This window comes from Macaca nemestrina, chromosome 15, assembly GCF_043159975.1.
Source record: "Macaca nemestrina isolate mMacNem1 chromosome 15, mMacNem.hap1, whole genome shotgun sequence".
In the NCBI taxonomy this organism is placed as follows: Eukaryota; Metazoa; Chordata; class Mammalia; order Primates; family Cercopithecidae; genus Macaca; species Macaca nemestrina.
Window position 1 is genome coordinate 109,157,970 of NC_092139.1, and position 20,642 is coordinate 109,178,611.

Here is a 20,642-nt window from a genome sequence, read left to right on the forward strand (position 1 = left end):
CAAAAAGAAAAGCAGCAGTTGTGGAACTGAAAAGGAGCCTATGGCTGCAGTGCAGAGAAAGGGGTGGCTCAAAGAGCCCAGAAAGTGCTGTAGCCCTATGACTATGGCCTTCCCCTGCCTTCCTGAGGCACCTCCAAGGTAGGCCTAGAATCCTTCCTTTGTGCATCCTCTGGGTTATACTGGAACCCTTTTTTTTTTTTTGAGATGGAGTTTTGCTCTTGCTGCCCAGGCTGGAGTGCAATGGCATCATCTTAGCTCACCACAACCTCTGCCTCCTAGGTTCAAGCAATTCTCTTGTGCCAGCCTCACAAGTAGCTGGGACTACAGGTGTGTGCCACCATGCCTGGCTAATTTTTCAGTAGCAACAGAGTTTCGCCATGTTGGCCACCCTGATCTTGAACTCCTGGCCTCAAGTGATCTGCCTGCCTCGGCCTCCCAAAGTGCTAGGAATACAGGTGCAAGCCACTGTGCCCAGCCCGTTTTTTTTTTTTTTTTTTTTGGAGACAGTCTTGCTCTGTCTCCCAGGCTGGTGTGCAGTGGCAGGATCACTGTTCACTGCAGCCTCAATCTCCAAGGCTCAAGTGATCCTCCCATCTCAGCCTTCTGAGTAGCTGGGACTAAACTATAGGTGCATGCCACTATACCTGACTAGTTTTCATATTTTTCATAGAGATGGGTTTTTGCCATGTTGCCCAGGCTGGTCTTGAACCCCTGGGCTCAAGATCTGCCTGCCTGAGCCTCCCAAAGTGCTGGAATTATAGGCATGGGCCACTGTGCCCAGCCTCCACCATCACTGGAAGCCATCTCTTCAATTCAAAATTAAAGTTGGATAGGAAGGAAAAAATAGTACGTTTCTAAAAATGACTTTGACTTATCTATAATGAAAGGTATGGGTGGTTTTGAATTCCTTCCAGTGGTAATAAGAGGACAGAGTACTTAACCAATCCCACTACTTCTGGTTTTTTTTTTTTTTTTTTTGAGACGAAGTCTCATTCTGTCGTCCAGGCTGGGGTGCAGTGGTGCGATCTGGGCTCACTGCAAGCTCTGCCTCCCGGGTTCACACCATTCTCCTGCCTCAGCCCCCCGAGTAGCTAGGACTACAGGCACCCACCACCATGTATGGCTGACTTTTTGTATTTTTTAGGAGAGATGGGGTTTCACCGTGTTAGCCAGGATGGTCTCGATCTCCTGACCTCGTGATCCACCCATCTCGGCCTCCCAAAGTGCTAGGATTATAGGCGTGAGCCACCGCACCCGGCAACTACCTCTTGTTTTGAATCACAAATTCCTGGATGACTAAAATAAATTCCTAAAGTTAAATGGGGAAGGTAACTACCAGAAAATAAACACCAACTTTATTAACATAATAGCAACAGCGTTTCCAATTTCTCAAAAGGAAAATAACATGACAACAGCACAAGTGTTAAATGAATAAATGCCTTTCAAGATGGCGGAGCACCCCTCCCTCTCCCCCCAAAACAGTAAATGCCTACATTTCTTGTTCTGATAGCTTCCCACCACACACCAAAAGTTCCTCAAGGACAGCTGCCACCAGAGCTGCTGCAAGAACGTGGTTTTCACCAGCTGTAGCTTCACAGCCAACTCCTCAAGCAGAAGACTAAAATATTACTTCTTTTTAGAAGATCTTGGTTGAGGGAGAACATATCAATATGGAGAACAGATCTCTGCTTCTCAAATTCAAGAAAAATCATTAACTAATCTATCAACTTTTCTCTGATACGGTGTGCCAGAGTGCTCTGTGAAGAATCCTTTTCCATCCCTACCACGTCTGGGTGAAGGGAGAGGAGGGGGTGGCAAGCTGCCAGTACACTAGCAGGCACTCCTGGTGATGCTATGGTCTCTGCTCCCTTTCTGCTGGTAGTAGTAGGCATGTTTTCTGGCAGCTGCAGCAGCTTGATGTTGGGGGGAGGAAGGGGCCACCCACCAATCACCTCTTCTTGAAGCCGTATTTTTTGCGTTCATAGAAGAGGTCTGTTTTAGAGCTCCCCAGATTGACAATCTTTGGGCAGCCATCTCTCTGGAAAACAGAACAGAGAAGTTGTTAAGTCTTTGAGCCTGAACCAAGAGTGACTTAAGATAAAAAATTTAAGCCCAGTGTGGTAGCATGTGCCTTTAGTCCCAGCTACTCCTCAGAAGGCCGAGGCAGGAGGATTGCTGGAGCCCAGGAGTTCGAGGCTGTAGCGAGCTATGATCATGCCTGTGAATAGCCAGCTACTGTACCCCACTGTAGGCAACACAGCGAGAACCCCATCTCTTGGAAAAAAAAAATTGGTCAGAGTTCAAATTCTCATTTTAGTATTTGAAAAACCCGATAAATGGGTTTGTAAATGTGTCCAAACATCAGTATCTCCTTCATTGGGAGGCCAAGATCAGTTTCTTCCCTATCTCTTAGCACTTACGAAAGATCATTTGTAGGCCGGGCACGGTGGCTCATGCCTGTAATCTCAGCACTTTGGGAGGCCGAGGCAGGTGGATCACCTGAGGTCAGGAGTTCAAGACCAGCCTGGCCAACGTGGTGAAACCCTGTCTCTACTAAAAATACAAAAATTAGGCAGACGTGGTAGTGTGTGCCGTAGTCCCAGCTACTCAGAAGGCTGAGGCAGGAGAATCGTTTGAACCCAGGAGGCGGAGGTAGCAGTGACCCAAGATCACGCCATAGCACTCCACTCCAGCCTGGGTAACGAGAGAAATTCTGTCTCAAGAAAAAAAAAAAGACCATTTTATAACTTTTGGATTAACGGTTTAGCCATTTATCTTAGCCATATCTGCTGCTAATATGATACAGTTGAGGTAGACTATGAAACTCTTTTTTTTTTTTTTTTTGAGAAAAAATCTCACTGTCGCCAGGCTGGAATGCAGTGGCACGATCTTGGCTCACTGCAACCTCCGCATCACGAGTTCAAGCAATTCTCCTGCCTCAGCCTCCTGAGTAGCTGGGACTACAGGTGCATGCCGCCACGCCCGGCTTATGTCTTTTGTATTTTAGTAGAGACAGGGTTTCACCATGCTGCTCAGGCTGGTCTCGAACTCCTGAGCTCAGGCAATCTGCCTGCCTCAGCCTCCCAAAGTGCTAGGATTACAGGCGTGAGCCACTGTGGCCGGCCATACCTTACTTTTATGTTTTTTGAGATGGAGTCTCACTCTGTTGCCAGGCTAGAGTGCAGTGGCGTGATCTCGGATCACTGCAACCTCCGCCTCCGGGGTTCAAGCAATTCTCCTGCCTCAGCCTCCCGAGCAGTGGGGACTACAGAGGCGCGCCACCACGCCCAGCTAATTTTTGTATTTTTAGTAGAGATGGGGTTTCACCATGTGGGCCAGGATGGTCTCAATCTCTTGACCTTCTGATCCACCCGCCTTGGCCTCCTGATAGTGCTGGGATTTCAGGCGTGAGCCACCACGCCCAGCCCTTACATTTTAAATACCATAGGAGAATACTGGGTTTTATGTGTCTTCATTAATTCACTTAATTTAACACATGGTCTTGGGGGTACAGAGCACTACTGTGCTAGTGATAGGTGGCTGTTGACAGACCATGCACTGATTTGTCATGACAGGCTGCCCTGGCCATTTGATGAGCTTGAGTGCTTTCAGTGAAGCCCCTGGGAAGCTGTGTTCTACAGAAATGATGACTCCACCAGTTGATCAGGGATGATGGAAGAAAAACCGGGGAAGCTGTAACTGGAAAAGCCCTACAGGTCTGTTGATTTTATTAAACACCCATGTCAGAGTTTAAGTCCTGTGATATTAGGCAATAGTATGAATTAATCGTCCTTAGCCAACTCATTTCTAACTCAACTAGCATCTTTCTTTGGGGGCAGACGTTAACAACTACAAAAATCTCCGAAAACACACAAAGCTAACACTAACATTTTAGGATCTCCTAGAAAACATGTATCAAGTCATTACATTGACAGCTTCCATCTCTGAAGCCTGGTGTACCAAGGAAGCCACCCACCAATAGCTTGCTAGGTGAACCCAAGTAAGCAATGTAATCTCTATTTAATGTCCTTGTAAAAATAAGGCATTAGCTGCCTCTCCTGGACAAAGGCCTGATATTAAACATAATAACAGCACTCTAAACCCTTTAGAGAGGCTGTGAAACTCATGGTATGATGACAGCTTAAACTGTGCCTTACTGACGCAAATGTGGGCAAGTTGCTTCTCTTGGGACTTATATTATTCCTCAGCTGTAAAAGAAGACGACTAGATCAGGTCAAGGTTTATAAACTATCCTTATAGATACCTAAATATTCCTGGAAGGTACCAAGTGATGGTATCACCCAATCCTCCAATTTGTACAGCTCCGTTCTTTACTTACAGGTTAGCTTTTTTTTTTTTTTGAGACGAAGTCTCACCCTGTTGCTCAGGCTGGAGTACAGTGGCGCTATCTCAGCGCTCTGCAACCTCTGCCTCCTGGGTTCAAGTGATTCTCTTGCCTCAGATTCCTGAGTAGCTGGGATTACAGGCGCCCGCCACCACGCCCAGCGAATTTCTGTATTTTTAGTAGAGATGGGGTTTCATCATGTTTGTCAGGCTGGTCTCAAACTCCTGACCTCGTGATTTGCCTGCCTGGGCCTCCCAAAGTGCTGGGATTACAGGAATGAGCCACTGCTCCCAGCCTACTTACAGCTTAGCTAGCCCGAAAATTTAATTAATTTACATTAACTTTTAACTTTTCTCCTTAGAGGTGCAATGATGAGAATGAATAAATAAAAGGTTAAGAAACACTGAGTCAGGCTGGGCGCGGTGGCTCATGCCTGTAATCCCAGCACTTTGGAAGGCCGAGGTGGGTGGATCACCTGAGGCCAGGAGCTTGAGACTAGGCTGACCAACATGGTGAAACCCCATCTCTACTAAAGAAAGAAAAATTAGGCTGGGCACGGTGGCTGACGCCTGTAATCCCAGCAACTTTGGGAGGCCGAGGGGGGTGGATCACAAGGTCAGGAGTTCACGACCAGCCTGACCAACATGGTGAAACCCTGTCTCTACTAAAAATACAAAAATTAGCCGGGCGTGATGGTGCACACCTGTAATCCCAGCTACTCAGAGGGCTGAGACAGAAGAACTGCTTGAATCCAGGAGGTGTAGGTTGCAGTGAGCCAAGATCACACCACTGCACTCCAGCTTGGGCGACATAGTGAGACTGTCTCAAAAAAAAAAAGAGCTGGGCATGGTGGCCTGTGCCTGTAATCCGAGCTACTTGGGAAGCTGAGGCAGGAGAATCGCTTGAACCTGGGAGGTGGAGGTTGTAGTGAGCCAAGATCATGCCATTGCACTCCAGCCTGGGCGACAAGAACAAAACTGCATCTCAAAAAACTAAAAAAAAAAAAAAAAAATTAATTAATTAATTAAAAAAGAGTCAGACCTCCTAGGTTCTAGTCCTGATCTGTCACTCATTAGCCACTTGACCTTGGACTAACCAAGTTGCTTAACGTCTCTAAGCCTTAGCATCCTCATCTGTATCACATGGAACTTTTGGATAACAATGTTCAGCTAAGCACCTGGCATATATTAAGAGCTTCATAAATGTTAGTGCTATTTTTCTTATGTTCTGGTTGGGAGAACTGAGGAAAATGGTAAGCAAAAGGAATCAAGATTAAGGGGATTACACGATGCGGCACCCTAAGAACCTACCAATTAGTCCTCTGGTAGCAATGTCCATAGACATCATCCCTGTCTCCTGGTTATTCTTGTGGCTTCGAAAAATTATAAATGAGAATACCTGGCTTAGCTTACCTGTCTAATTCCCTTATCAATTATGAAAGTTGCAGGAAGAGAACAATAACAAGGGTTGCCTTGGTTGTAGGAAGGTTTCTGCATAGGAAAGAGCCTTGGCCACTTAATCTACGTGATGATCTGTAAGGCTGAGAGCCTGGATCATGTCACTAGACTTTGTGTTCCTTGGAAACTAGCGCTGAAAATGTGAGCTAGATTCCATCTCAAATGTCATCAGAACATTCGTGTATAATGTGAAGGCAGGGAAGTGACGTCTAGAGTAAGTCTCAGGGACAGAATGAGGCATGAGGATCCAAAGGTATCAGTTCACACACCACATTCAGAGGAGTCAGACAGCAATTAACATTTATTAAGCATTCTCTGATTGCAAGCTTATGCTAGATAAGAACTCTAGCTAGAACCATACAAAAATTCAAGAAAATGCTGTCTTAAATGGCTTAAATAGCTACCCTGTAGCTAGTTTAGGAATTGTTTGTAACTTTTCTTCACTGCTGTTACCTTATTATGCTTTCACTGCTTATAGACCAGAAGTTAACAAACACCTACTATGTATTAGACACCCTAAAGGGGATACCTCTGGATGACTTACAGGGACAGCACCAAAACACATGTACCATGCTTGCACCGCATGTCAGGCACCATACCACGGCCTAAGGAAAAGGAGAGGTGAATAGACAAACCAAAGTCCTGCCTCTAATGAAGTGTAATCTAGCTAGTAGACTAGATTCGGATTTCCGGACAGCAGGATATGACTTAATAGTTGAAGGTAAATGCAAATCGGAGTTGCAGACAAGAGAAAGGTCCAAATCACTAACGGAAATTATGTTTTTGTTACTTCAGGACCTTTCTCATCTCCCTAAACAATAGAAGATTCAATGGTGTACTGTTTTTTTTTTTTTTGAGAGGGAATTTTGCTTTTTTTTTTTTTTTTTTTTTGAGACGGAGTCTTGCTCTGTCACCCGGGCTGGAGTGCAGTGGCCGGATCTCAGCTCACTGCAAGCTCCGCCTCCCGGGTTCCCGCCATTCTCCTGCCTCAGCCTCCCGAGTAGCTGGGACTACAGGCGCCCGCCACCTCGCCCGGCTAATTTTTGTATTTTTTAGTAGAGACGGGGTTTCACTGTGCTAGCCAGGATGGTCTCGATCTCCTGACCTCGTGATCCGCCCGTCTCGGCCTCCCAAAGTGCTGGGATTACAGGCTTGAGCCACCGCGCCTGGCCTAAGGGAATTTTGCTCTTAGTTGCCGGATTGGAGTGCAATGTTCTGATCTCGGCTCAGCTGACTGCAACCTCTGCCTCCTGGGTTCAAGCAATTCTCCTGCCTTAGCCTCCCAAGTAGCTGGGATCACAGATGTGTGCCACCACGCCGGTTAATTTTTGTATTTTCTTTTTTTTTTTTTTGAGACGGAGTCTCGCTGTGTCTCCCAGGCTGGAGTGCAGTGGTGTGATCTCGGCTCACTGCAAGCTCCGCCTCCCGGGTTCACGCCATTCTCCCGCCTCAGCCTCCCAAGTAGCTGAGACTACAGGCGCCGCCACCACGCCCGGCTAGTTTTTTGTATTTTTAGTAGAGACGGGGTTTCACCATGTTAGCCAGGATAGTCTCGATCTCCTGACCTCGTGATCCACCCGCCTCGGCCTCCCAAAGTGCTGGGATTACAGGCTTGAGCCACCGCGCCCGGCCTGTATTTTCTTTTTATTTATTTTTGTTATTATTATTTTTTTGAGACAGAGTCTCACTCTGTCGCCCAGGCTGGAGTGCAGTGGCGTGATCTCCGCTCACTGCAAGCTCCACCTCCTGGGTTCATGCCATTCTCCTGCCTCAGCCTCCCAAGTAGCTGGGACTACAGGTGCCTGCTATCACACCCGGCTAATTTTTTTATTTTTTAAGTAAAGACAGGGTTTCACCATGTTAGCGAGGATGGTCTCGATCTCCTGACCTCATGATCCGCCTGCCTCGGCCTCCCAAAGTGCTGGGATTACAGGCATGAGCCACTGCGCCCGGCCAATTTTTGTATTTTTAGTAGAGACGGGGTTTCACCATGTTGGCCAGGCTGGTCTCAAACTCCTGACCTTAGGTGATCCACCTACCTTGGCCTCCCAAAGTGCTAGGATTGCAGGCATGAGCCACTGTGCCTGGCCCAATGGTGTAGTCTTATCTGGCCCAATCTCTCCCAATTACTGGGGGTAGGTAGGATCCAAGTGCATGAAATGAGGTACTGGCGTTGTTGCCTTCACCATGGAAACATCCCAAAAGCACACATTAAAGGGTAACATAAGGCCAGGCGTGGTGGCTCACACCTGTAATCCCAGCACTTTGGGAGGCCCAGGCGGGTGGATCACAAGGTCAGGAGTTTGAGTCCAACCTGGCCAACACAATGAAACCCCGTCTCTACTAAAAATACAAAAATTAGCCGGGGGTGGTGGCAGGCGCCTGTAATCCCAGCTACCCGGGAGGCTGAGGCAGGAGAATCACTTGAACCCGGGAGGCGGAGGTTGTGGTGAGCCGAGATGGCGCCACTGCACTCCAGCCTGGGCAACAAGAACGAAACTCTGTCTCAAAAAATAAAATAAAATAAAATAAATATATAAATAAAAGTACAACATGGTGAAATGGGGACACTACAAGGTTTCGTTGAATAGCCTGGGCTTGTCAGAGGAACTATAAAATGGGTATCATAATAATCATCCCTATTTCTCAAACTTATTGTGAGGAACAAGGTGTGATAACATCTATAAAAGACCTATTCTTTGCTCATGGAAATATGAAGAATTATGTATCTTTTGCCTTACTCTAAATTAGAATTAAATTAGGTAACTGGGCCAGGTGCAGTGGCTTAGGCCTGTAATCCCAGCACTTTGGGAGACGCAAGGTGGGCGGATCACTTGAGGTTGGGAGTTGAGGCCAGCCTGACCAACATGGAGAAACCCCGTCTCTACTAAAAATACAAAATGGGCTGGGCGTGGTGGCGCATGCCTGTAATCCCAGCTACCCGGGAGGCTGAGGCAGGAGAATTGCTTGAACCCAGGAGGCGGAGGTTGCGGTGAGCCGAGATTGTGCCACCGCACTCCAGCCTGGGCAACAAGAGTGAACTCCGTCTCAAAAAATAAAAAACAAATAAATAAATAAATTAGATAACTGGGTACTATCATTAACCTAGTGAGACTGTATCATACTTCCTTTTGTTTTGTTTTTTGAAGAAAACAAGCTGATTCATAGTTTTCCCCCACAAAAACCCTGCTGCCAATACTAAACGAAAGAAATGGGGTAAACCTTGCCTGTAGCACTGGTCTATAAGCTCTCTCTCCTGGCATTTGGCTCAGAGAGTTGAATAGTAAGTAACCACTGCCACTACGCAGTGTCAAGGGACAAAAAAAAAGTCATGATGCAGGGCCACAATCACTTCTGCAATATTAAACCAAAGGTACTTGTTACCTGCTTAAAGCTGAAGTCAACTTGAATCGTCCCAAATTCAACTTTGTCACGATATACACCCGAATAGTGCTTAATGATAGATCTGAGACATTAATGAGTGGCTATGACACAACATGGGCTGTACAGGCCTTATAAACAGACAGGGTCTCTGTCACCCAGGCTGGAGTGCAGTGGCATGAAAATGGCTCACTGTAGCCTTGACCTCCTGGGCCCAAGTGATCCTCCACCCGCCTCAGTTTCCCAAGTAGCTGGGACCACAGGTACACACCAGCACACCCGACTAATGAAAAATATGTTTTTCTGGCCAGGAGTGATGGCTCATGCCTGTAATCCCAGCACCTGGTGAGGCTAAGGCAGGAGGATCACTTGAGCCCAGGAGTTTGAGACCAACCTAGGCAACAAGACAAGACCCTGTCTCTACAAAAAAAAATTAGCCAGGTGTGGTGGCGCATGCCTGCAGTCCCAGCTACTTGGGAGGATGAGGTGGGAGGATCGTTTGAGCCCGGGGGGGTCAAGGCTGCAGTGAGCCTTGCACGTGATCATGCCACTGCACCCCAGCCTGGGCCACAGAGCAAGAGACCCTGTCTCAAAAAAAAGGAAAACAAAAAAACAAAACAAAACCAAAAAACCAAATTGTTTTTTGTTGTTGTTGTTGAGATGGGATCTTGCTCTGTGACCCAGGCTAGTCTTGAACTCCTGGACTAAAGTGATCCTCATAACTTGGACTCCCAAAGTGCTGAGATTACAGGTGTGAGCCACCACGCCCAGCCGGATGTCATTTCTGAATAAAAATAATCACAGAGAAACATGAATAGAGAGAGGGCTCTTCAAATTGCTGGTCTTGACAAAGATTTGCTTCCCTTGCATTTTTCCCCTTGATGCAAAATAACTGCCTTTTATTGAACTACACCCAGTTTGACTCACAGAACTTGAAAAAATTATAACCTAGATGACTAGATGAACACAGTAATCTCCATAGACCATAGGAGATTGCAGTGGATGGCAAAAAAGCAGGAAACAAAAGCAGGAAAGGTCAGATGGAAAGCTGTACACTTACATCCTTCTCCTGGATGGTGCACTCCTTACAATAATACGCATCAGAGACCCCAGGGCCTCCACAGATCACACAGCGTCCCTGGTAAGATCCATAGTTACACTCATCACATATGCGCACCAGAGTGCAGGGACGCACATAGGAGTCACAAATCACACACTTGCCATCACCTGTAAGGAAGAGAATGGAGTCATACTCACAACAAGTTCTTCAGTCCTCTGCTATCTCCTGCCATGGGGAAATACACTAGTCTCCTTTTGACAGTGACTTTAGGACCCTCCTCTTGGCATCACAAAACTTGGTTTACCCAGTATCCATCTCAAGTCCCTCAACATATACAAAAGTTTATCAATTAACATATGTAAAGAGCCTAGAAAATCACCTCAGAGATGATAAGCCTATATAATTGCCGGCAAAGTGCTGTGTATTAGGGAGGGGTCATGCTACTCTGGCGATTTTTCCTGTTGAAAACTAGAGAGATACAGCGTTAAATGTGCAAGTGGCAGTGGGGAGACAGAGGGGCCTTTGGTTGAAGTCCAGCATTCAGTGTTCACATACTTCCAGGCACATCTACTCAAAGCCCTCTTTGTGGCACTTTTGCTGGTTCCACAGAAACTGGGAGTGGGAAGGGTGGGCTGTTGGGACGGAAGGTTCCACTCACATTTTTCACACAGTCTTCCGATGGCTGCAAGATGAAAGATGGTTAAAAAGTACAATTAGAATAAAGGTTTTGACAAACGGGAAGTACATCCTCGAGCTGGGGGTAGGGACATGAGTACGGACTGCAGTGATACCTGCGGATAGCCATTTTATCATTACAAATTTCCAAATGAACCAAACCCACAGCCCAACCACCCTTCTGAATCTCCTCCAACGTCCTGGGGCAAGCTCTGAGTTTCTGTGGACCTGGCCCAGACCCCACCCCCGATACCTGCCTGGGGCTCCCAGCACGCGCACCCCCGCCCTCTTCTCATCAGCGGCCACAAACCTGCGCGTTCCTACAACACCCCGCGCCCGAGAGGCGGGAAACGTGGCGCCAGCTGGGCAAGCCACTAAGGAAGTGATGGGAACCCCCGACCCCCCAGCTCCTAATACCACCCCTACCCAGACAGACAGGGGCAGGGCGCAGTCTCACCAACACCAGCCTGCTTGCGGCAAAAGATCAAATCAGGATGATGTTTAGCCATAGCTCCCAATTAAGCCGGCCACCGGAAGCTTCGGGAACTTCCGTCCGACCTTTATTTCCCATTGTTCCTGCCTCCACGTCGCTGTGATTGGTCCTCTAAGCTTCCGTCAGTTTACGATCCTTGCACCAGGCCCCTCTTGCTCTCGCGCGAGTTTCTGTCGCTGCTGTGTGGCCAGGTCCTGGCAGGTGCATGAAAGTCTTAAAAACACTCCCAGATTTGGATGGCAGAGATAACTAAAATTTGTTCTTGGATAAAACATATTTGTGCTTGGTATCTACTTCTGCAAGTGTCTTTAGGCAGTTCTATTTCCTCTTGCGTGTCTGTTCATTACTCTTGAGCTCCGCTCATTGCGTTCCCAGGGTTCTGGTGCCCCTAGGGAGGCCTCGCCTTCACCGTGACGCCCCACTCTTCCGGGCACGCCCCTGCCCAAAGGCTTTAAAAGGCGCCGTTTGGGACGTCACTTGCATGCGACCTCATCTTTGTCAGTGCACAAAATGGCGCCCTACAGCCTACTGGTGACTCGGCTGCAGGTGAGCGAGCTCAGGGACCTCTGGGTTCACGGGGGCGGGGTGCCTCCTACTGTGCCGGCGGCTATGGGCGAGGCAGGGCGAGGCGGGCCCGACCTGGGGCCAACTTCTCGTGTACCTGTTCCGGTTGTGGGCCCGGCACCCGTGTCCGCTCCTCTGGTGCCCTAGGTCAAGGCGTCCCCGGCACAGTCAGCTTTCCTGGCCCTGTCCCCGCCTCGCAAGAAGCGTGGGCCCAAGCAGCGGCGGCCGGGTGAAGAGCGGAGGCACCTCTTTCTTCTTTTTGAGGACAGCATTCCCTGCTCCCGTGGGGTGTCTTTCCATTCCTCAAGGTGAGGACAAGGTGACTAGGGGGCGCGGTCGTTGTTGAGCCTTCTAGGCCCAGTTCCTGAGGCCTCACTTCCCATCTCTTAGCAACAGAGACATGACAGCATCTACGGTTGCCAGGCCTGGAGTCTGGAGAAGAAACTAGGACCCTGTACCACCTTTTGAGGACCCTGCGGAACATGGAATGCCCGAGGGGGGGAGGTGGTCTTCTGGGCCCCTACGTAGTAAATAATAATAATAGTCTCTCACGTTTGCACAAGATTTGAGGACTGTTTTTTAATTCTTCGTAATATTATTTGATTCATGTAATCATAGGAATGAGATGATTTTTCTCATTTGATAGGTGATAAAACTGGTAGAAAGTAGGTGGAAGTTCTGGTTCTTAGAGTGTCACCGAAGTGCTGTGGCAGAAGCATGGGCCCTACCACCACTGAGTTCTTGTTTATGTCAGCCTGCCCTCACAGAACTTTCTGAACCAGGGTGCGATGATTTCTGTTTGTCAGAATGCAGTACGAATATTTTGAGCTCACAGTAAGTTGCTTGTCAAATATGGGAGGATAAGGAGACTCCAGTTTGACCTTGACTCCCCCGTTAGGAGCTATCTAGAAAGCTGACCGACTGCCAGATGATTTTTTCACTTCTAACTTGACAGCCCTGGGAAGGTGTTATACTCAAAGGTTCAATGTCAAATGTGTCTTTCATTAATAAAAATCAAGCAAGCATCTGTAGACATTCTCTGTCAACCTTTCACAGTTAACTTTGTGAATCTTTTTTTGGATCCAGTGGCGCAACTTTGATAATAGAATTTTACAAGTTGTTATGCATTGTACTCTCAGGAAGCATTGTGGTACTTGAAGTTATTTTTAATCACATTGCTTAAATTTAAACCATGTGGTTTAAAATAAAATCTTTTATCTGAAAGAAAATATTTCTGATCTCAATTCTGGGCAAAGGCAAACGATTGCACCTGATTATCTCTTCACGTCTTTTTTTTTTCCTTTGAGACAGAGTCTCGCTCTGTCACCCAGGCTGGAGTGCAATGGTGCAATCTTGGCTGGCTGCAACTCTGCCTCCCAGGTTCAAGTGACTCTCCTGCCTCAGCTTCCCGAGTAGCTGGGTTACAGGCGTGTGCCACCATGCTTGACTAATTTTTGTATTTTCAGTAGAGACAGGGTTTCACCATGTTGACCAGGCTGGTCACAAACTACTGCCCTCAAGTAATCGGCCTGCCTCAGCCTCCCAAAGTCCTGGGATTACAGGTGTGAGCCACCCCATCTGGCCTCTTCAAGTCTTTTGATTCTCTAGGTTAATGATGTGGAAACAGTTGTTTCTTCCTGTCTCATGAGTTAAGGGAGTCAGTCAAGATTATTTGGTAAGATAAATGATTATAAGGCCGGGCGCGGTGGCTCAAGCCTGTAATCCCAGTACTTTGGGAGGCCGAGGCGGGTGGATCACGAAGTCAGGAGATTGAGACCATCCTGGCTAACATGGTGAAACCCCGTCTCTACTAAAAATACAAAAAACTAGCCGGGCGTGGTGGCGGGCGCCTGTAGTCCCAGCTACTCGGAGGCTGAGGCAGGAGAATGGCGTAAACCCGGGAGGCGGAGCTTGCAGTGAGCCGAGATCGCGCTACTGCACTCCAGCCTGGGTGACACAGCGAGATTCCGTCTCAAAAAAAAAAAAAAAAAAAAAAAAAGATAAATGATTATAGAGTTCTTGAACTTGGAAGAGAAGAATAATATCACACCATTTTGAACTGAAAAGGATCTTGGAAAGTATGAGTATCAGACTGGTGTAAAAGGAGATCTGGGCTGTAGTTCATACTCTTTCCTGATCCTGTGACCTTGAGTAAGTTACTTCCTGAATCCATTGTCAATTGAGGATGATCTTCATTGAACAAATGTATATTCAGCAACTGGATGTTAGAAAGTGATGAGTAAGTAGAATGAGTTTACGACCATCATGTCGACTAACCTCTTTTGCAGGTGGAAAATTTAAGACCTTGAGAGCCTGGGTGACTTCCAGTAGCAGAGTCAGGATTAAAATCCTGGTCTCCTTATTTGTTCCTTCAGCTAAGATGAATGAACAATATTATGCGGTTTGCACACTGCCTCCCAATAACCAGGCTGTCTCAAGTAACCAACTAACACGGTTTCTCTGAGAAGCTTGTACATTTACCTCTTTTGTGCTTAGATACATTTGTGAAATGATGGTTACCACCTTAATAGTCATATATGCAGAACCCTATGGCTGTAGTCAATTCATTCCTACTTCATTCACCGTATATTTACTGAGCGCCCACTGCTTGTTCTGAATACCGTGGTAAGCAAAGACAGTCCCTGTTCTTGTGGAACTTCCACTGTATTCTAATGTACCTGACTGCAGAGGGCCTTGGAGATCTTTCTCAGCCAAATACGGTATTTTTCTTTCCTTGGCTGGACCAAAGGTGAAGGTAGATAATAGAATGATGGGTGTTACTCCCAGCACTAAGAGTACCTAGCATTTATCTTACTGTGTATGACTAATTTCACATGACTCTGTGAGATGAGTCAGGTTTATTAGCCTGATTTATAGATGAAGAAACAGAATTAGAGAGCAAACGTAGTGTTATGGTTGAGAGCATGGACTCTGGCATCAGACAACCTAGATTTGAATTCTGTAATAACTCTAATACTCATATAGGTGTGGTTTTGGATAAGTTACTCAACCTCTCCGCACCTGTTTCCTTGCCTTTAGATACAATAAAAAGAATATATCTGTTTCAATCATGTAATAGTTGCAAAGTATTTAGAACCCTTCCTGGTACTTAGTAAGGGCTATATAATTGCTAAATAAATACGTGGCCAGGCACGGTGGCTCACGCCTGTAATCCCAGCACTTTGGGAGACTGAGGCAGGTGTATCACAAGGTCAGGAGCTCAAGACCAGCCTGGCCAATATGGTGAAACTCCATCTCTACTAAAAATACAAAAATTAGCCGGGCATGGTGGCTCGCGCCTGTAGTCCAAGCTACTCAGTAGGCTGAGGCAGAAGAATCCCTTGAACCCAGGAGGCGGAGGTTGCAGTAAGCTGCAATCACGCCACTGCACTCCAGCCTGGGTGACAGAGCGAGACTCTGTCTCAGAACAAAATAAGGCCTAGGCCCTTATCAGTAGTTGTTAGTAGGTATGATTTGAATCTGGACATGTCTGATTCCGAAGCCTGGGGGCTTAGCAGCTGGCACTATACTGCTTCCCTTTGGCATCGAGCTCAACCTGTGGATCCATAGATGCACCATAACCTCAGAACAGTGCCAAGCTGAATGTGTACTCTTGTTTGACAGTACCTGCTACCAGATAGTAAGATTAGAAACAAGAAAATAGGATGTGGGTTTTTGTTTTGTTTTGTTTTTTAAAGAAATGGGGGTCTCACTATGTTGCCCAGGCTGGTCTCAAATTCCTGTGCTCAAGCAATCCTCCTGGCTTGGCTTCCCAAAGTGCTGAGATTACAAGTGTGAGCCAACTGCAACCAGCCAAGGAGGTGAGATTTTTGAAAAACCACATTTACTCTCTGTTTTTTAGCATTTATTTTTGTGCATATGACTGAGTAGTACACAAGAGGGGTTGAGCAGTTGAAAATATGTTTATTAGGTGTTTGGTTTTTCCTTGAGATAACTGGGGTTTTGAGGTTTCATGTGACCTTGGGGGAAGTCATGTAACCTCTTGCATGTAAATTTGTGATGGCAGTTACCTACAAAAATATTTGGCAGAAATTCTCTGTGCCATCTTAAAATCAAATCTTGGTTTGAATTGTGAAATAGATGATTCTGGTTGTATGGTCACTATGATAACCTTCCCAGATATCAGTTGTTACTAGAATTGAGTGAATGAATGAATTGTTAAATAAGCTTCCATCTTAGATATGGACAGAGGGAACAGGGACACCATCCTGAGGATTAAGGGAGCACATCATTGCCTTTCAAACCAATTGCTTCACAATGTTCTTTGAACGCTTTGGCCGGGCTGGGTGGCTTACGCCTGTATTCCCAGCACATTGGGAGGCCGAGGCAGGTGCATCACCTGAGATCAGAAATTCAAGACCAGCCTGGCCAACATGGTGAAACCCAATCACTAATGAAAACACAAAATAAGCTGGATGTGGTGGCACATACCTGTAATCCCAGCCACTCAGGAGGCTGAGGCAGAAGAATCACTTGAACCCAGGAGGCGGAGGTGGCAGTGAACCGAGATCGCGCCATTACACTGCAGCCTGGGCAACAAGAATGAAACTCTGTCTCAAGAAAAAAAAAGAAAAAGCTTAATGTCTCAAGAAGAAAAAAGAAAAAGCTTAATGTCTAACACTGCCTAGCGTTGTTCTAGACACTGGGGATGCAGTAGTCAACAAGAATAGTGGGGCTTAAATTGTAGTCCTGGGGAAAATAAGTAGAAAAATAAGAATATTGTATTACTGAGTGTTGTGGGAAAGATAAGGTAGAGAGAATGGGGTGGGAACATGGCATTTTTAACTGGGATATTTGGGGAAGACCTCGTAGAAGAGGTGACATCTGAACTGAGACTTAGATGATACTAACGCAGCTGTTCAGCATTTTTGGAGGAGACTTCAAATAGAAGGAGCATGTGCAGAGCACCCATCTAGGTGTGAGCTGAGTGTGTTGAGGATAAGAGCTAAGGCTAGTGTTGCTACAGTGTCCTGAGGAGCAAAAGGTCTGACCAAGAGGCTGGGGCTAGGGTCAGGCAGGCTTCGGTAAGGAAATCCAAGTGTAGTGAAAATCCACTGGAAGATTTTAAGCCAGGGAGTGACATGATCTGATCATCCGGGCTGCTGCGTGCATGATGAACCATAGAGGGTCAAAAGGAGGAGGCAGGGAGAACAGTGTGGGACTGTTGGAGTCATCCCAGGAATGGCAGAGGTGTCTGGGACTAGGGTCTGGGGGTGGAGATAATGCGATGTATTCTAAATTGGGATATATTCAGAGGCAGATGGGTTGGCACATGGGAGGGATAGAGAATAAGGGTGACTCCTTGGTTTGGGGTCTTAGTAACTGAGGGATGGGTGAGCTTGAATTCAGTGGTCGTGTGTTTGCACAGTAATTTTTTTTTTTTTTTTTTGAGACAGTCTTGCTGTGTCGCCCAGGCTGGAGTGCAGTGGCGCGATCTCGGCTCACTGCAAGCTCTGCTTCCTGGGTTCATGCCATTCTCCTGCCTCAGCCTGCCAAGTAGCTGGGACTACAGGCGCCCGCCACCACACCCAGCTAATTTTTTTTGTATTTTTAGTAGAGTCAGGATTTCACGTGTTAGCCAGGATGGTCTCCATCTCCTGACCTCATGATCCGCCCGTCTCGACCTCCCAAAGTGCTGGGATTCCAGGCGTGAGCCACCGTGCCCAGCCAGGCCTTTTTTCTTTTCTTTTTCTTTTTTTCTTTTTTTTTTTTTTTTTTTTTGAGACAGAGTCTCGCTTTGCTGCCCAGGCTGGAGTGCAGTGGCGTGATCTCGGCTCACTGCAAGCCCCGCCTCCCATGTTCACGCTATTCTCCTGCCTCAGCCTCCCAAGTAGCTGGGACTACAGGTGCCTGCCACCATGTCCGGCTAATTTTTTTGTATTTTCAGTATAGACGGGGTTTCACTGTGTTAGCCAGGATGGTCTCCCGATCTCCTGACCTCGTGATCCGCCTGCCTCGGCCTCCCAAAGTGCTGGGATTACAGGCGTGAGCCACCGCACCCAGCCTCCTCAGTACTTATAAAAATTACCTAAGGGCAGAATCTCATTGATAAATTCTTGATTCTTTCATCAATTCTCAAGTACTTTATTTCACAGGTGAGAAAGCCAGATGACGTCAAGTGTCTTACCCAGGGGCCCTCACTTGAGTAGAGTATGAGCATCTCGTTTCATGTGGACTCTGTCCTATCTGGTTTTATTGGGAAACCTGATGTGTATCCAAGAGGGCCATCTTGTAAATGCTTACCTTTTTTATTTAAAAAAAAAAGAAAAAAGAAAAAAGAATTTTTTTTTTTGAGATAGGGCCTCATTCTGTCACCCAGGCTGCAGTGCAGTGGTGTAATGATAGCTCACTGCAGCCTCCACCTCCTGGGCCTAAGTAATCCTCCCACCTCAGCCTCCCTAGTAGCTGGGACTAGAGGTGTGTAGCACCGTGCCCAACTAATTTTTTATTTTTTGTAGAGATGGGGATGTTGCCATGTCACCCAAGCTGGTCTTGAACTCCTGGGCTCCCAAAGTGCTGGAATTATAGGCATGAGCCACTGCACCCAGCCAGTGGGAAGTATTTAAAGTCAGTGTTAAGTCTTTCCTGGCTCCAGTTTTCTTTGATGGGCCTGGTTTTCCCAGCACCTGGTTTGGATGGCAGTGGTGGGCTCTAGGCCTCTCAGCATGAAGGAGGGAAGGTATTGCAGAGAGGCTTCTTGTAGCCTTTAAAAAGCAACAAATGGGCCGGGTGCGGTGGCTCATGCCTGTAATCCCAGCACTTCGGGAGGCTGAGGTGGGCGGATCACAAGGTCAGGAGTTTGAGACCAGCCTGGCCAATATGATGAAACCCCGTCTCTATCTACTAAAAATACAAAAAAAAAATTAACTGGGCGTGGCGTACATGCCTGTGATCCCAGCTACTGGGGAGGCTGAGGCAGGAGAACCTCTTGAACCCAGGAGGCGGAGATTGTGGTGAGCTGAGATCACGCCACTGCACTCCAGCCTGGGCAACAGGAGTGAAACTCTGTTTCAAAAAAAAAAAAAGGCGGCAGATAGACCATCGGGAGCCTTGGGAAGACTTCTGCCACTGGCTTACTGTGTAGCTTCGGGCAAAGTCTCAACTCTGTGGTCCTGCAGTTAGTTACACATCTGCAAAACGGTGTAATTAATAACTACCCTTCAGTTAAGAAAGGTTCTGAAGGCCTAATATTTAAAAAGTTGTTTTGACTCTGTTTGATGTGCTATAAAGCACTGTGAGCCGGGTGTGGTGCCTCATGCCTATAATCCCAGCACTTTGGGAGCCCAAGGCAGGTGGATCATTTGAGGTCAGGAGTTCAAGACCAGCCTGACCAACGTGGTGAAACCCCGTCTGTACTTAAAATACAAAATTAGGTGTGGTGGCGCATGCCTGTAATCTCAGCTACTTGGGAGGCTAAGACAGGAGAATCGTTTGAACCTGGGAGGTGGAAGTTGTAGTGAGTCAAGATTGTGCAGTTGCACTCCAGCATGGGCAACAAGAATGAAACTCTGTCTTAAAAAAAAAAAAAAAAAAAGCCAGACGTGGTGGCTCACACCTGTAATCCCAGCACTTTGGAAGGCTGAGGCAGGCGGATCACCTGAGGTCAGGAGTTCGAGACCAGCCTGGCCAACATGGTGAAACCCCATCACTACTAAAAATAGAAAAAAATTAGCCAGGTGTGTTGGTGGTCGCCTGTAGACCCAGCTACTCAGGAGGCTGAGGTACGAGAATCGCTTGAACCTGGTAGGCAGAGCTTGCAGTGAGCCGAGATTGTGCCAGTGTACTCAAGCCTGGGCAACAGAGTGAGACTGTCTCAAAAAAAAAAAAAAAAAAAAAAAAAAAAAAAGCATTGTGAATAGTTTCTGATATTACTTTAGGAATAGGACATTTCTGGCCGGGTGCGGTGGCTCAAGCCTGTAATCCCAGCACTTTGGGAGGCCGAGACGGGCGGATCACGAGGTCAGGAGATCGAGACCATCCTGGCTAACACGGTGAAACCCCGTCTCTACTAAAAAATACAAAAAACTAGCCGGGCGAGGTGGCGGGCGCCTGTAGTCCCAGCTACTCAGGAGGCTGAGGCAGGAGAATGGTCTAAACCCGGGAGGTGGAGCTTGCAGTGAGCTGAGATCCGGCCATTGCACTCCAGCCTGGGCGACAGAGCGAGACTCCGTCTTAAAAAAAAAAAGGAATAGGACATTTCTAAGATTGAGAGTAGGGACAGATTTTCTCCTTGTGGAATATCTTCATTTGGAAGTCTTGAAAGGTAGGGAGAACGGGCTGGGCATGGTGACTCATGCCTATAATCCCAGGACTTTGAGAGGCCGAGGTGGGTGGATCACTTGGGGTCAGGAGTTCAATACAAGCCTGGCCAACATGGTGAAACCCTGTCTCTACTAAAACACAAAAAATTAGCTGGGCATGGTAGCATGTGCCTGTAATCCCATTTACTTGGGAGGCTGAGGCAGGAGAATCACTTGAACCTGATTCTCCTGTCTCAGCCTCCCAAGTAAATTAAAGGTAGGGAGAATGGTTTCCTTAGTTTTATTTTGCAGAACCTGGGCCAGAAGAAAGGGTACTAGCTTTGGAGCCAGGCCTGGAATTCCACCTTGCTGCGTGACCCTGGGCAAAATAGTTAGCATTCCAGAG

General features: G+C 47.1%; 2 protein-coding genes across 4 annotated transcripts in view; one reads left to right on the forward strand and one right to left on the reverse strand.

Annotated features, from left to right (window-relative positions):
- Positions 1-1,333: 1,333 nt before the first annotated feature.
- LOC105464378 (PHD finger protein 5A) lies at positions 1,334-11,696 on the reverse strand. Of its 2 annotated transcripts, none has more exons than XM_011712213.3 (4): positions 11,376-11,696; positions 10,902-10,925; positions 10,244-10,410; positions 1,334-2,038 (listed from the first exon to the last, which is right to left on the reverse strand). In XM_011712213.3, the coding sequence occupies exons 1-4, from the start codon at positions 11,425-11,427 to the stop codon at positions 1,949-1,951; spliced, it is 333 nt and encodes a 110-aa protein (XP_011710515.1). In that variant the 5' UTR covers positions 11,428-11,696; the 3' UTR covers positions 1,334-1,948. The 2 variants fall into 2 exon arrangements, with proteins under 2 accessions (XP_011710515.1, XP_024643294.1); XM_024787526.2 differs by lacking the exon at positions 1,334-2,038 and adding an exon at positions 3,716-6,407.
- Positions 11,697-11,820: 124 nt separating this feature from the next.
- The window catches only part of LOC105464375 (aconitase 2), a 59,872-nt gene continuing 51,050 nt past the window's right edge, over positions 11,821-20,642 (forward strand). The window contains exon 1 of one of the 2 annotated variants that reach the window (XM_011712210.2): positions 11,821-11,957. In XM_011712210.2, coding sequence (XP_011710512.1) covers positions 11,922-11,957 — 36 coding nt within the window. In that variant the 5' untranslated portion in view covers positions 11,821-11,921. Of the gene's footprint in view, positions 11,958-12,143; positions 12,284-20,642 lie in introns of those variants that run through there. The other variant, XM_011712211.3, reaches the window with a different exon arrangement.